This window comes from Rutidosis leptorrhynchoides, chromosome 1 (assembly GCF_046630445.1).
Source record: "Rutidosis leptorrhynchoides isolate AG116_Rl617_1_P2 chromosome 1, CSIRO_AGI_Rlap_v1, whole genome shotgun sequence".
Classification (NCBI taxonomy): domain Eukaryota; kingdom Viridiplantae; phylum Streptophyta; class Magnoliopsida; order Asterales; family Asteraceae; genus Rutidosis; species Rutidosis leptorrhynchoides.
Window position 1 is genome coordinate 671,624,429 of NC_092333.1, and position 11,583 is coordinate 671,636,011.

Consider the following 11,583-nt stretch of genomic DNA (forward strand, 5'->3'; position numbering starts at 1 on the left):
TGAGACTGGGCGCGGTGGTTGCCAAGGTTGCAACGGTGTAAATGACGAATTCTGCTGAATGCCCTGCGTATGCAGAGGTATTGAAACAGTGGTACTGTAAATAGGTACCTGGCCGCAGCAAACCACATGCGGCCCCGTTGTTCTACCGCCAACGCCTGCAAAGATGACCCTTGGATCCACTGTCGAAAAGTCCAGCCGCATGGTTGTGACTGGTGAGTTTGCTCTTGGCGGTGTGACCCCGTCTGAATATATCGGCTTGTACCTCTGAAAGGGTTCGCCGGATATAGGTGGAGGGTATATCGTGTATCCCGCCTGAGTAGCGGCCTCCGTAGTCATAACCGGTGTATGTTGACTACCAGACGGTGCGTTCTGAACATCTGTTTGGGTATGTTCCGATGATTCCTCGGAAGTCATGATACTGTTAAAGAAAAAATTCAAAAATTTTGTAAATAACGAGTCATACAATTCAAAACCTTAAAAGAAAAAGCAATTAAACAGTCTTGAATTAATTCGACTCTCAATGAAAGCACCACTTGATCATGCATATTTTAACCGAGGGGTCTTAACATGCTTGCTCAACGTAAAGGAGGGGTTTAAGGATCTTAGAACGTGGCTCTCCGGTCCGGCTACCGTGAATAACCCTGGCCGACATGATGATGTCGGCGGGGTGGCCAAGTGATTAAGTCCACCTTCGATGACGTCCGTCGATCAGAAGGCCCCAAGCAAGGTTGTAGGTACCAGTTAATAAAGAACTCACCTGTTAACCTTTAGAAGATGATAGAGGATGTAAGTTACGTAGGATGTGTGGTAGAAGATGGTTACGCAACGTGGTATGGTGCTAACGACGATTAGGGTTTGTATTTATAGGCAAACCCTAATTCTAGAACCGTCATAGGATAGTGATAATCGTTTCCATAACCATCTCCCCCGAATCACGGATATAATTATAGAAAAGATATTTGCTCAACCGCCGTAAAGGACCAGATACGGATCCGCATGCCGCATGCCGCATGAGAGCACCCCGCATGCGCACCATAGCGCATGCCCGTGTGTATGTTACATGCGCATGCGGGCTGCGGTATCATTATAATCCAACCAAAATTGCAAAATACCGACGTCATTAAATCAAAAAAATAAATAAAATAATCACAGCGAAATAAACATACGTGTCATAAATTACGTGATTATGGGATGATGATGATGTGAACACACAATGAAGTTTGAACAACTGCTTACAGCCTCTTGTTTCAACTTACACAAACCAAAACCATAATTTCTTCCCCTCCCATCAATTAAAAAGATAATGGCTTTCACAGCAATCCCCAATCTTTCACCACCAACATCATTCACTCGAATTCATCTTCATAATTCATCACATAAACCTCTAATTTCATTATCTCAACCTCCAACTCACCATAATCAAAATGGTTTTGCCATACAATCCGCCGTCCAACCGCCGCCGGTTCGTGTTAGGGTTTCACCGCCGCCGGATCCTCGTCAGGAATTCTACGTTAATTTAGGTTTAGCTGTTCGTACTCTCCGTCATGATCTACCTCTGCTCTTTACCACAGACCTCAATTACGATATCTATAGGTACATATTTCAGCTCGTTTTAACCTAATTTTGATATAATTCAGTTTAGTTCCATATAAGATTGTTGATTTTGTGTATGTATATTTGACAGGGATGATATTACCTTTGTTGATCCCTTAAACAAATTCACCGGGATTGATAACTACAAGCTGATTTTCAGAGCATTACGTTTCCACGGTCGAATTCTATTCAAAGAAATTTCATTGGAGGTTTTTAGGGTTTGGCAGCCATCTGAGAATCTAATTTTGATCCGTTGGAATCTAAAAGGGATTCCTCGTGTTCCCTGGGAAGCTAAGGGTGAATTCCAGGGTACTTCACGGTATAAATTGGATCGAAAAGGGAAGATTTACGAGCATAAAGTCGATAATTTGGCATTTAATTTCCCTAGACAACTTAAACCAGCTATATCGGTTCTCGATTTGGTAGCTGCTGCCCCTCCTGCAACTCCTAACCCTACGTTTTCATGGTGTAGTCTGGATTCGGCTTACTCGTCTTCATGGCTAGATTTCTATCGTGCGGTTAAGAACACGTTGGATCCAGGCCAAGATTTTTCGGTTTTACATGATTGTCAATTAGTTCCTGCTACTTGTCTATAGTGAGTGTTCAGTTAAACTATACAACTCTTTTGGCTACTGCTTATGTATATGCATACTTACTAGTTATTATGCTGCACATACTTCTACCTATACGATGTAACAAAAGTCAGTCTTGAAAACTATTGTAAAAGCGTAAGCGAAAAGCATATAATAAAATCTATTTAGAGAGCAAATGGATGTTTCGAATTGTCTACATACACGTGTTTGGTTATATGGTACGGAGTAAGACTTTTGATATGCATCATTTGTTTGTTACGACTACATATTTAGTTGCGTACTACAATTCTTGATGATCTGGCAACTTATAGACTATAGATCTGAAGGTTATAATACCCCATTAAAAAAAGAGTATTATGCTGTCATTACTACAAGATTCACACTGTGTTCTACACAACTAAGTGTTGATTTTAAAATCAAGTACATATTACCAGGTTGATCGATCAAAACATCAAAAAGCTATGGAGGTGGAAGCTTGTTTAGAGGTTTGATCGATGCAACTTCACACTTATCACGACTCATGAATTTGTCATATGTGACTCTCAATGGTGCGGTTTTTGCAGCCTTGTGAAATCTCAAGATCATATCAGCACAATCCCTAAATAAGAGTGTTAATAATATGATCAGGTGAACACCTTACAACAAATGAGTAAAATTCATGAAAATTTTGATATCTGGAAATAGTACCTGATCTGAAATTCTCGATAATGAGAATGTTTGCACAAAAGTGGGGTCCACGCCGGGGTCAAATTCAGGGTGCATCTAGCAACATAAATAGCTGATGCACATAGTAGTGATGGCTTGAAGTGTAAAGCATCATATTCCACCAGGCACAACTCAATGAGATAGAATGCTAAGTTTTCAAACTGCAACAGTGGTCCTCAATGTTAGTATTTGTTAATATAGATCATTATGTGCATCTGTTTTAGAACTGCTGTGTAACAGAAACTGTAAAATTACCGTTTTGCCCCCCTGAGCAGCTCTAAGAAATTGTAGCATGAAAACGTAAGGTGTAGGCAGATTAAGTCGGAAGTTCAGCTTCGTTAAAATTGTTGTCTCCTGTTAATTAATATACATATACAGTAAGTATACAGCAGTCTTGATTTATTAGTAGAGAAATGATAAGACATACCATTTCAAGCATTTGATCTCTTGTATATATCTCTGCTGAGATACCAATCAGTTCCATAACCTGTTAAAGATATTAGCACTAATAAGAAGAAAAAAAAAGACTTGATACACTGATTTTGGACTATAATCGTAATATATACAAAATAAATTTTGAATTATAAGATGAAACATTTACCTTTGGGTGCCAAAAGTCCTCATACTTCGATGCTAGCAATAGTGAAGTGAGACCAACTAACTGCATTTCGCTTCTCTTGATAGTGGCAACAGACAAGTAATAGTCCAAGAGTGTGACCATCAGATAAAGCGTTTCTTGCATTAAATCGAATTTTAAATGTACCTATAACAAGAAGAATCAACAGATGCAGATCAGGAAAAGTAAAATAGCATAACCTGGCTCTAACTTTTGTATTAAAAAAATTCTAAGTAAGAATAAACAAAATGTACCTCTACAAGCCAATTAATCAGTCTGCCCCGCATTTGAGGAGTGATGTCTGTCTGAATCTCCATGTAGTTTTTCAGAGATGGATTATGTGCCTGCATTCATTTTTGCTATTTAATTAAAGCATCATCAAACTTGTATGTTTAACAAGGAACATTTCGGGCTATGTCTACATCTTATGGTATATAAACTAGCAAAAAAGGAATGGATTGATGGGTTAAAAGTACTCTAAAGTGTATTTTTATTGCATAAAAACCTCCAAACTTGATTTATTAGATTAATACTTGAATTAATCAAACGTTAATAAAAGAGATTTGAATAGCATTGTAGCAGAAACTGCCCATTACCCTGTAACCTAACATGCCCAAACCGCGTACTAACAATCTCTAATCAACTGCAAAATTAAAAACTGATATTGCCACACTCAAGATCTCTTTAGGAATCTAATAGAACTTGTCTAAATATGTTTGGGTATGTACAAAACATTTATATTGTTCATGTGCAAATGACAAATATAAAAGTTGGTGGTAAACAATCGGTTTAACAGCAAAAAAAAAAAAAAAAAAAAAAAATTACATTTCATAAAGAAATGTAACTTTTGCAAGAAAGCATGGTGAACTTACTTCTGTAACCCAATAATGGCGATAGATCTCATCCACATATTCAGCAACTTCAAGTTGATTGCCGTCATCGTATATGTTAGGCAGTATCTCCTCTTTGGTGACATTGCGCTCGTCCTTTAGCAGCTGTAGCGCATGGTATTGTTATGATTGAAAAAAACAATAAAATAATTATGCATCAAGGGAACTTAAAAAAAATTAAACTTTAAGAACCTTAGTTCTTTCAATTAGCAATGACGTGTAAGATTTTCGTCTCTTTCCTTTGGCAGTGATGTTTGATGTGTTAGCATCTAACTTTTGCTCACACGAAACAGATTCAGTATGATTAGAAGATGAAGATCCTGATGTTGATGTCGGTTTGGTTAAAACTGAGATGCTTTTCGACACCCTTTTAGCTTTGGGAATAACAACTGTAGTTTTCACAGTTGGCTGGTAATTAAGACAACATTAAATTGTGTCAGAACAATTAAAGTTTCAGATAGAAAAACTAATACTACCATTAGCATGTTTTTCAGCATACCTTCATTGATACCCTAGATAATCTTTTTGCATCCCTTGGTGGCTGTCGTTCAGACACCCTAAAAACAGATCAAAAAGATAAACTTTTTACTTATTTAAGACTCACTAACTAAAAGTAAAGCTAAATCTTGAAATGGTATACTCCCCACATTTTTAAAGATCCTTCACTAACTCGATGCTTCAAACGGTTGTCTCGGGCATTACTCACTGACGGTAAAACTGTAGTACCAACTTTAGGCTTAACTGAAAAGTTAATAAGGAAAAAAGGAATTAACATGTTTTATAAGTTTATATTATCGAAATGAATGATACAATTCTAAGTTTTTAGATTAACAAGGCACACACCAGAGAATCCATATGTGTCCTTGTTCTTCACTGGAAGTTGCAAATATCCCTGCAAGTAAAGGAGAATGAACAGCTAAAGAATAATATACACGATTACTAGAGAAGAATATAAAAGAACGTAATCATACTTTCTTGGGATCACAGTTATCCGCCTTCTTAACATGCTTTGATATTGGAAAAGATTTCCTAACGAAACAAAAAATAATTAAACCATTAATTATTCACATACTAACGTAGAACATAGAGATCCTTAGTTAGAATAGACACCTTTGGATTGGAAAACAATTCTTTGTGGATTTCCTAAATAAACAAAAATAAAGATAACGGTCATAAAAAATCGTTATCACAAGCAAACTAAAAAAAGGCCAAAAATAGAAAAGCACATTGATTACCAGTTTACCTTATTACATGACCAACAGTTTCTTGACCCTGTAGCCTAGTGTTTTGATTACCATTGGAGACCTTTAGAACCTTGCTTGATGACGAACTTTCTGTACTGGCTTTGGGAATAACAACTGTAGTTTTCACAGTTGGCTGGTAGTTGAAAGGACATTAAATCGTGTTAGATTTACAATCCCGTTACCTAAAAAAATAAAGTTTCAGATAGAAAACTAGTACTACCATTAACACGTTTTTCATCATACCTTCATTGATATCCTAGATAATCTTCTTGTATCCCTTGGTGGCTGTGCTTCGGACACCCTAACAACAGATTACAGGGATAAACTTATTATTTAGTGAAAACGCGCTAATTAAAAGTAAAACTAAATCTTGAAATGGTACACTCCCCACATTTTTAAAGATCCTTCACTAACTCGATGCTTCCAACGATTGTCCCGCGCATTACTCACTGCTGAAGTGCCAACTTTAGGCTTAACTGAAAAGTTAACAAGGAAAAATGAATTAACATGTTTTATAAGTTTATATTATCGAAGTGATACAATTCTAAGTTTTTAGTTTAACAAGGCACACACCAGAGAATCCATACGTGTCCTTGTTCTTCACTGTAAGTTCCAAATTACCCTGCAAGTAAAGAACAATGAACATTCATAGAATATATAATATAATATACAAGATTACTAGAGCAGAATATAAAAAAACATAATCATACATTCTTGGGATCACAGTTATCTGCCTTCTTAACATGATTCAGTATCGGAAAAGATTTCCTAAAAAAAAAAAAAAAAAAAATTAGAACCATTAAATCAATTCAAGGACATTCACAAACTAAGGTTGAACATAGAGATACATGGTCAGAATAGACACCTTTGGAGTGGAAAACAATTCTTTGTGGTTTTCCTAAATAAACAAAAACGAAAGATAATGGTCACAAACAATCGCTAAAACGAAAAGGCCAAATACAGAAAAGCACATCGATTAACAGTTTTACCTTATTACATGACCAACAGTTTCTTGACCCTGTAGACTAGTCTTTTGATTACCATTAAAGACCTTCAGATCCTTGGTTGATGACGAACTTTCAGTACTAGCTCTCTTACCAGTTGAAGCCCTAATTTTTTATGCATTTTATCAATGGGTTTATAAGCACTATCACAACATAAACGAACCAAAGGCAATAAAAGGATATTGACTACCAGTTTACCTTGAAACAGGACCAACAGTTTTTCGGTCACGTACTGTAGTCTTTGGATTACCATTGAAGACCTTCAGATCCTTGCCTGATGAAGTAATTGCAGTATTGGCTTTTGTACCGACTGAAGCCCTACAAACTCATATGAAACTGGTAATGAATATTACACATACTATCAAAAGCTTAAGGTGTGTTAACACAAACTAATTAAGCAGCTAGAGTTTCTATAAGATTAAAAGAACCATGGGATGGTTGTACGCGTACCGTTGTGGATATGCAACCTTTTCCATTTTACTTTTCCTGCAACATTTTTAATACCATGTGAATGTGTTAGAGTTGACTGAAGGAGAACTGAAGAACTGTTTGCCATTCTTTTTATATCGGAGAAAAGCTTTTAAATATAGCACATTCAGGATGAAAAAATAATCATTTTTTTTATAGGAAGAGGCTCAAGTCACTCACCCAGGTTTGGAGCCAACAAAAGTATCATTCTTCTGAAAAACACCACGCGAATTGCTTATATCCGCCAACACTTTTCTTCCTACATTAACTTGAGCTGTGAAGCATAACTTTCTCTATAAAAAATGTGTTCATATGAAAAAGTATTCTATGGAAAGTTAAAGCTGCAGGATGCTTACCAGAACTGAAGTTTTTCCCAAAAAGTTTCTCCACCTTGTTAAGCGCCTCCTTCATAATCAAAACAAAATATACAAGATTAACAGTTTTCACATTATATATACTCTACAAGTTAGAAGGCTACTCTCTGTGTCCACCGCTATGTATTCACAATTTGAATGAATTATAGAATTGATATTAACCTTCTGAATATCGACATTGATATTGCTGATTTCACCTTTGACTGGAATAGGCTTCCTACAAAAGGAATTAGGCTAGATATTGTTATAAAGGAATCAACACGTATCTCAAGAACAATATAATCGAAGCACTAATACATACAAGAAAAAGAAATCAAAAACAAACTCCTGCTAAATACATATGTGGGTCGTAAATGGAGTGACCACATCTTTTCAGCCTTCCGCTTCCATTTGCGCCTACTCTTAATCATATTCATCTAATCTTATATCAGTTTTCACCACATACTCTTGAGTTTTCACTACCTACACCCACTCTGCCTAAGGTGAATATTCGACTCTACAAATACAGATTTATGTTGCATCTTTATATACTTTTGTTATAAAACTTTACAACATAATCAGAATCCTTCTAGATACTTCTCACAGTAAGCATAATTTCTATAAAATCGGTCTTTACATCATATGCAACTTAATTAGTTGGGACCTTTTTCTTAATCATATCTAACTTATTTTTTATCAGTTTTCACAACACACTCTTAAGTTTTCACCTACGATGAAAATTCGACTCTACAAATACAAATATATGTGCGTCTTTATACACTTATGTTATACAACTTTACAACATAATCAGAATCCTTCTAGATATTTCTCACAACAAGAACAATTTCTATAAGATTAGTCTTTTTACCACAAGCAACTCTATCTCTATTAGTTGCGACCTTTTTCATCACTGTTCGCCAACATAAATTGTAGGTCACCACAAAATTTATCATTAATTATCATAACATCTTATTACAACTTACTTAGTTTCAACAGTTACATGATCCTTGTTCCGAATCTTGACATTATCATCATCTGTATACACCTTTAAACTTCTGACTCTACCTGTTTGTCAAAACAATAATTACAACACAGTTTTCATAATACAGAACAATAAAAAGAGATCATAGAATATTCAAATACCACTCTTTCCAGCCTCACGTCCTCCTGCAACCCTAATCTTCGATGTGCCTAAACCCTAGATTCAAATAAATCACAAACATCACTCTTCTGTATACATAAAGCATATTAGAGTGAACACATTTAGGTAAACGTACCTTAGTAACTACCATTTCGATTCAACTTCTAAGCATCTGTAATCAACCAGTTAAAAAGAAAGATAAGAAACTGATCATAAATACGAATTAGGGTTTCACATTTATGTATTCTGTAGGAATCAAGTAATTGAACAATAAAGTATTGAGTTGAGCGATTTAAGAAGTGAAGCTATGAAAATTGACAGGAAGAAATAAAAGATGAAATCAAGAATTTGACCTAACGTCAATCAGACGATGGATTCACTGACGATCTTGAAATTGGGGGGTTTTTTTTTCCTTATTTATTTATTTATTATTTATTTTTATTTTTATTTTATGGCCGTTGCTTTTTAAGATTTGAATTGCGTTTGTGTTTTTACTTTTTACTTAAGCACCCCCTTTACTATTCTGTCATATGAAGCCATGGACCCCGCATCTTTGACCCAATAACTCTTTGAATTTAAAAGTGTAATAATTGTACTCGTACAAAATAGCGGTACACAAACTTTGAAGATTGAATTTGAAGATAAACTTTAAAGATATATACATTAAAAATAGCAACTACATAAATCCTGATTGATTTTGTATGTGTAGTTAAATGTTTGTTTTAAGTAGAGTACTCGCAATTGCTAAGATAAAATTTGCCTTTTCTAGGGTGTGTTTGGTTAGGGGTATTAGGAGATAAGGAATGGGAAAGGTAATCATTAAAGGTGATTGGTTAGATATAAGGGGAATAATCATTATAGAGTTTAGGGTAATGAATCATTCCTCTACAAATTGGGTGTAATGGGATTGAGGGATATGGGTAATGAAAATAATAGTTCGTAACTTCCTAAATGGTACGTAACCGTCCGTTCCACTTTTTTCGTTTTTCAAATTTAACAATTATTAAATTGTTCTTTATTTGTAAACTGTATCGAAATGATCACATATCAAGCAAATAAATATTATCTTTTTTCACAGGGACGGATTTGAGCATGTTCTAAGTGTGCTATAGAACAGGGCCCATAATCCGAAGGGGCCCAAGAAAAACTCAACATATATTATATTTAGTGATCCACCGCAAGTCCATTAATTGTTTGATATTAAGTTTTTTGCAACCGCTATTTTGAACCGTTATTTTGCAACCGCTATTTTGAAAGATGGTAATACTCATGATACTATTAGTTTTATAGAGCTTATTATTATAAATATGAAAAAATTTATGATACAAAATGCCTAATTTGTATTTGCTGAACAGGGCCCATATTTTTAACGGGACGGCCCTGTTTTTTCACTGTCATGATTGCTTCATTCTTAGCATAAGAAAAGAATCTACATCATTTATTTTATCGTTACTTTTTGGCATCGTATCGAAATCCAAAGGCCATAACAACAAAATATTTTAAATATATTATATACGTTCAAAATCAATTTATTGGATGTGTTGCTTTATAATTTTGTAAAGTTAAAACTCAAAATAAGTTATACATTTTCTAGTAGACCGAAGATACAATATGTATTAAAATGTTTTTCGAAAGCATCATTATTATTTATTGAAAAAATTAGGTGTTAATTCATAATATCCTTTTGAAACAAGCAACAACAATGCAATGGTTATATTCATTCCATTGTCTTAGTATTCCCATTGCCATTAACATTCTCATTCCTTAAGATTAAGCAAGCACACCATAATTTTTTTTTTTTTTTTTTTTTTTTTAAAGCCAAATATATTACCAAGGAAAATAAGAAAAACAACAGAGCTAGACCATTACAAACAATTGGAACTAGCCCGAACACACTTAACTCGAAAAAACACAGAAACACGAAATAAAAACACTAGAGATACTCTGATGCTGAGCTTGCATACATGCTAAACTACATACACTTTTGGATTAGTTAACCACACGCTCCAATCGATTTTGGCACCCTTGATTCTATTTGATATCCACTCGTGTGAGAGAACTTGGATTTCATTTAAAGCCACGGTCGCAATCCAATTTTTGTCACGAAAAACTTTATTATTCCGATTCTTCCATATTAAATAAGCACTTATCCTAAATTTTTTAAATAGACAAATATTCGTCATTTCTTAGTTTTTCTTTAAATACGGATTAATTTTGTGTGCGAGTTATATTTTTCAAGTCATATACTTTTTGTAATATGTTTTTAAAATTCATTATTTATTCATTTCTTAATATTTATTGTTTTTTACGAAGTTAATTTCTACTTATGTGTTTGAAATGCTCGTTGTAATAATTAGAATTCATGTTTTTCTTGTATCCTTAAAATCATCATTGATGCTTTACTACTTAAAAAAGATAGTACAACAACAATGCTTAATCACTCTTCTACACTAAAATAATACATGTACAAAATTTCCAAAAAATGAGATTCTTGGTGAATTCGAGCTTAAGAAATGTTTAATTGTCGAGGCATATATGCAAATTTTTTAGATATGTTACATTTCTTTAAAAAGGAATTATATAATGATGTTGATATTTTTCTAGCACTTCTTTTTTTCCCCCATCAGTTTGAGATCACACAGGGGGACAAAACCATCCCCGCGTTCGTCTTCAGTAGTTGCATAACTCGCTCCCAACTACTGTCCTGGAGGAAACCCGGACCAATCCGAGGTCATGACCGGTAAAACCTCCCTTCCCTGCTGCCCCCACACTAAGCGAAAGGCGACGTGATTGTATACTTCAGGTCAGGAATAACATTGAGTGCAATGTTACAGTCCAGCGGAGTCGAACTCCTGACCTCTCGCTAGACCACCACCATCATGGTTTTATGTTTGGAATGAAGTCCGAGTGAAAAACAAAAATATGTGTTCAGTCGGAGCATTTACCACTTAGTCTTTCTAATGACACCATCTTTAA

The 11,583-nt window shown here is 34.8% G+C and overlaps 2 protein-coding genes across 6 annotated transcripts; one reads left to right on the forward strand and one right to left on the reverse strand.

Moving 5' to 3' along the window:
* Positions 1-1,169: 1,169 nt before the first annotated feature.
* On the forward strand, positions 1,170-3,225 carry LOC139891489 (uncharacterized). Its single transcript, XM_071874488.1, has 2 exons — positions 1,170-1,593; positions 1,685-3,225. Exons 1-2 carry the CDS (start codon positions 1,304-1,306, stop codon positions 2,187-2,189), a joined length of 795 nt encoding a protein of 264 aa, XP_071730589.1. The 5' UTR covers positions 1,170-1,303; the 3' UTR covers positions 2,190-3,225.
* LOC139891167 (uncharacterized) lies at positions 2,346-9,029 on the reverse strand. 5 transcript variants are annotated; one of them, XM_071874337.1, is made up of 29 exons: positions 8,961-9,029; positions 8,744-8,779; positions 8,610-8,664; positions 8,450-8,531; positions 7,650-7,704; positions 7,470-7,518; positions 7,294-7,387; positions 7,096-7,131; positions 6,844-6,963; positions 6,631-6,750; positions 6,507-6,539; positions 6,352-6,409; positions 6,215-6,263; positions 6,033-6,117; positions 5,885-5,942; positions 5,641-5,774; positions 5,508-5,540; positions 5,369-5,426; positions 5,241-5,289; positions 5,045-5,114; positions 4,897-4,954; positions 4,590-4,805; positions 4,380-4,502; positions 3,762-3,851; positions 3,493-3,654; positions 3,319-3,378; positions 3,147-3,245; positions 2,874-3,052; positions 2,346-2,784 (listed from the first exon to the last, which is right to left on the reverse strand). In XM_071874337.1, exons 2-29 carry the CDS (start codon positions 8,756-8,758, stop codon positions 2,646-2,648), a joined length of 2,379 nt encoding a protein of 792 aa, XP_071730438.1. In that variant the 5' UTR covers positions 8,759-8,779; positions 8,961-9,029; the 3' UTR covers positions 2,346-2,645. The 5 variants fall into 5 exon arrangements, with proteins under 5 accessions (XP_071730438.1, XP_071730302.1, XP_071730371.1 ...); XM_071874201.1 differs by having other exon boundaries at positions 2,347-2,784; positions 5,045-5,138; positions 7,470-7,515; XM_071874270.1 differs by having other exon boundaries at positions 2,347-2,784; positions 5,045-5,138; positions 7,294-7,372.
* Positions 9,030-11,583: the final 2,554 nt, after the last annotated feature.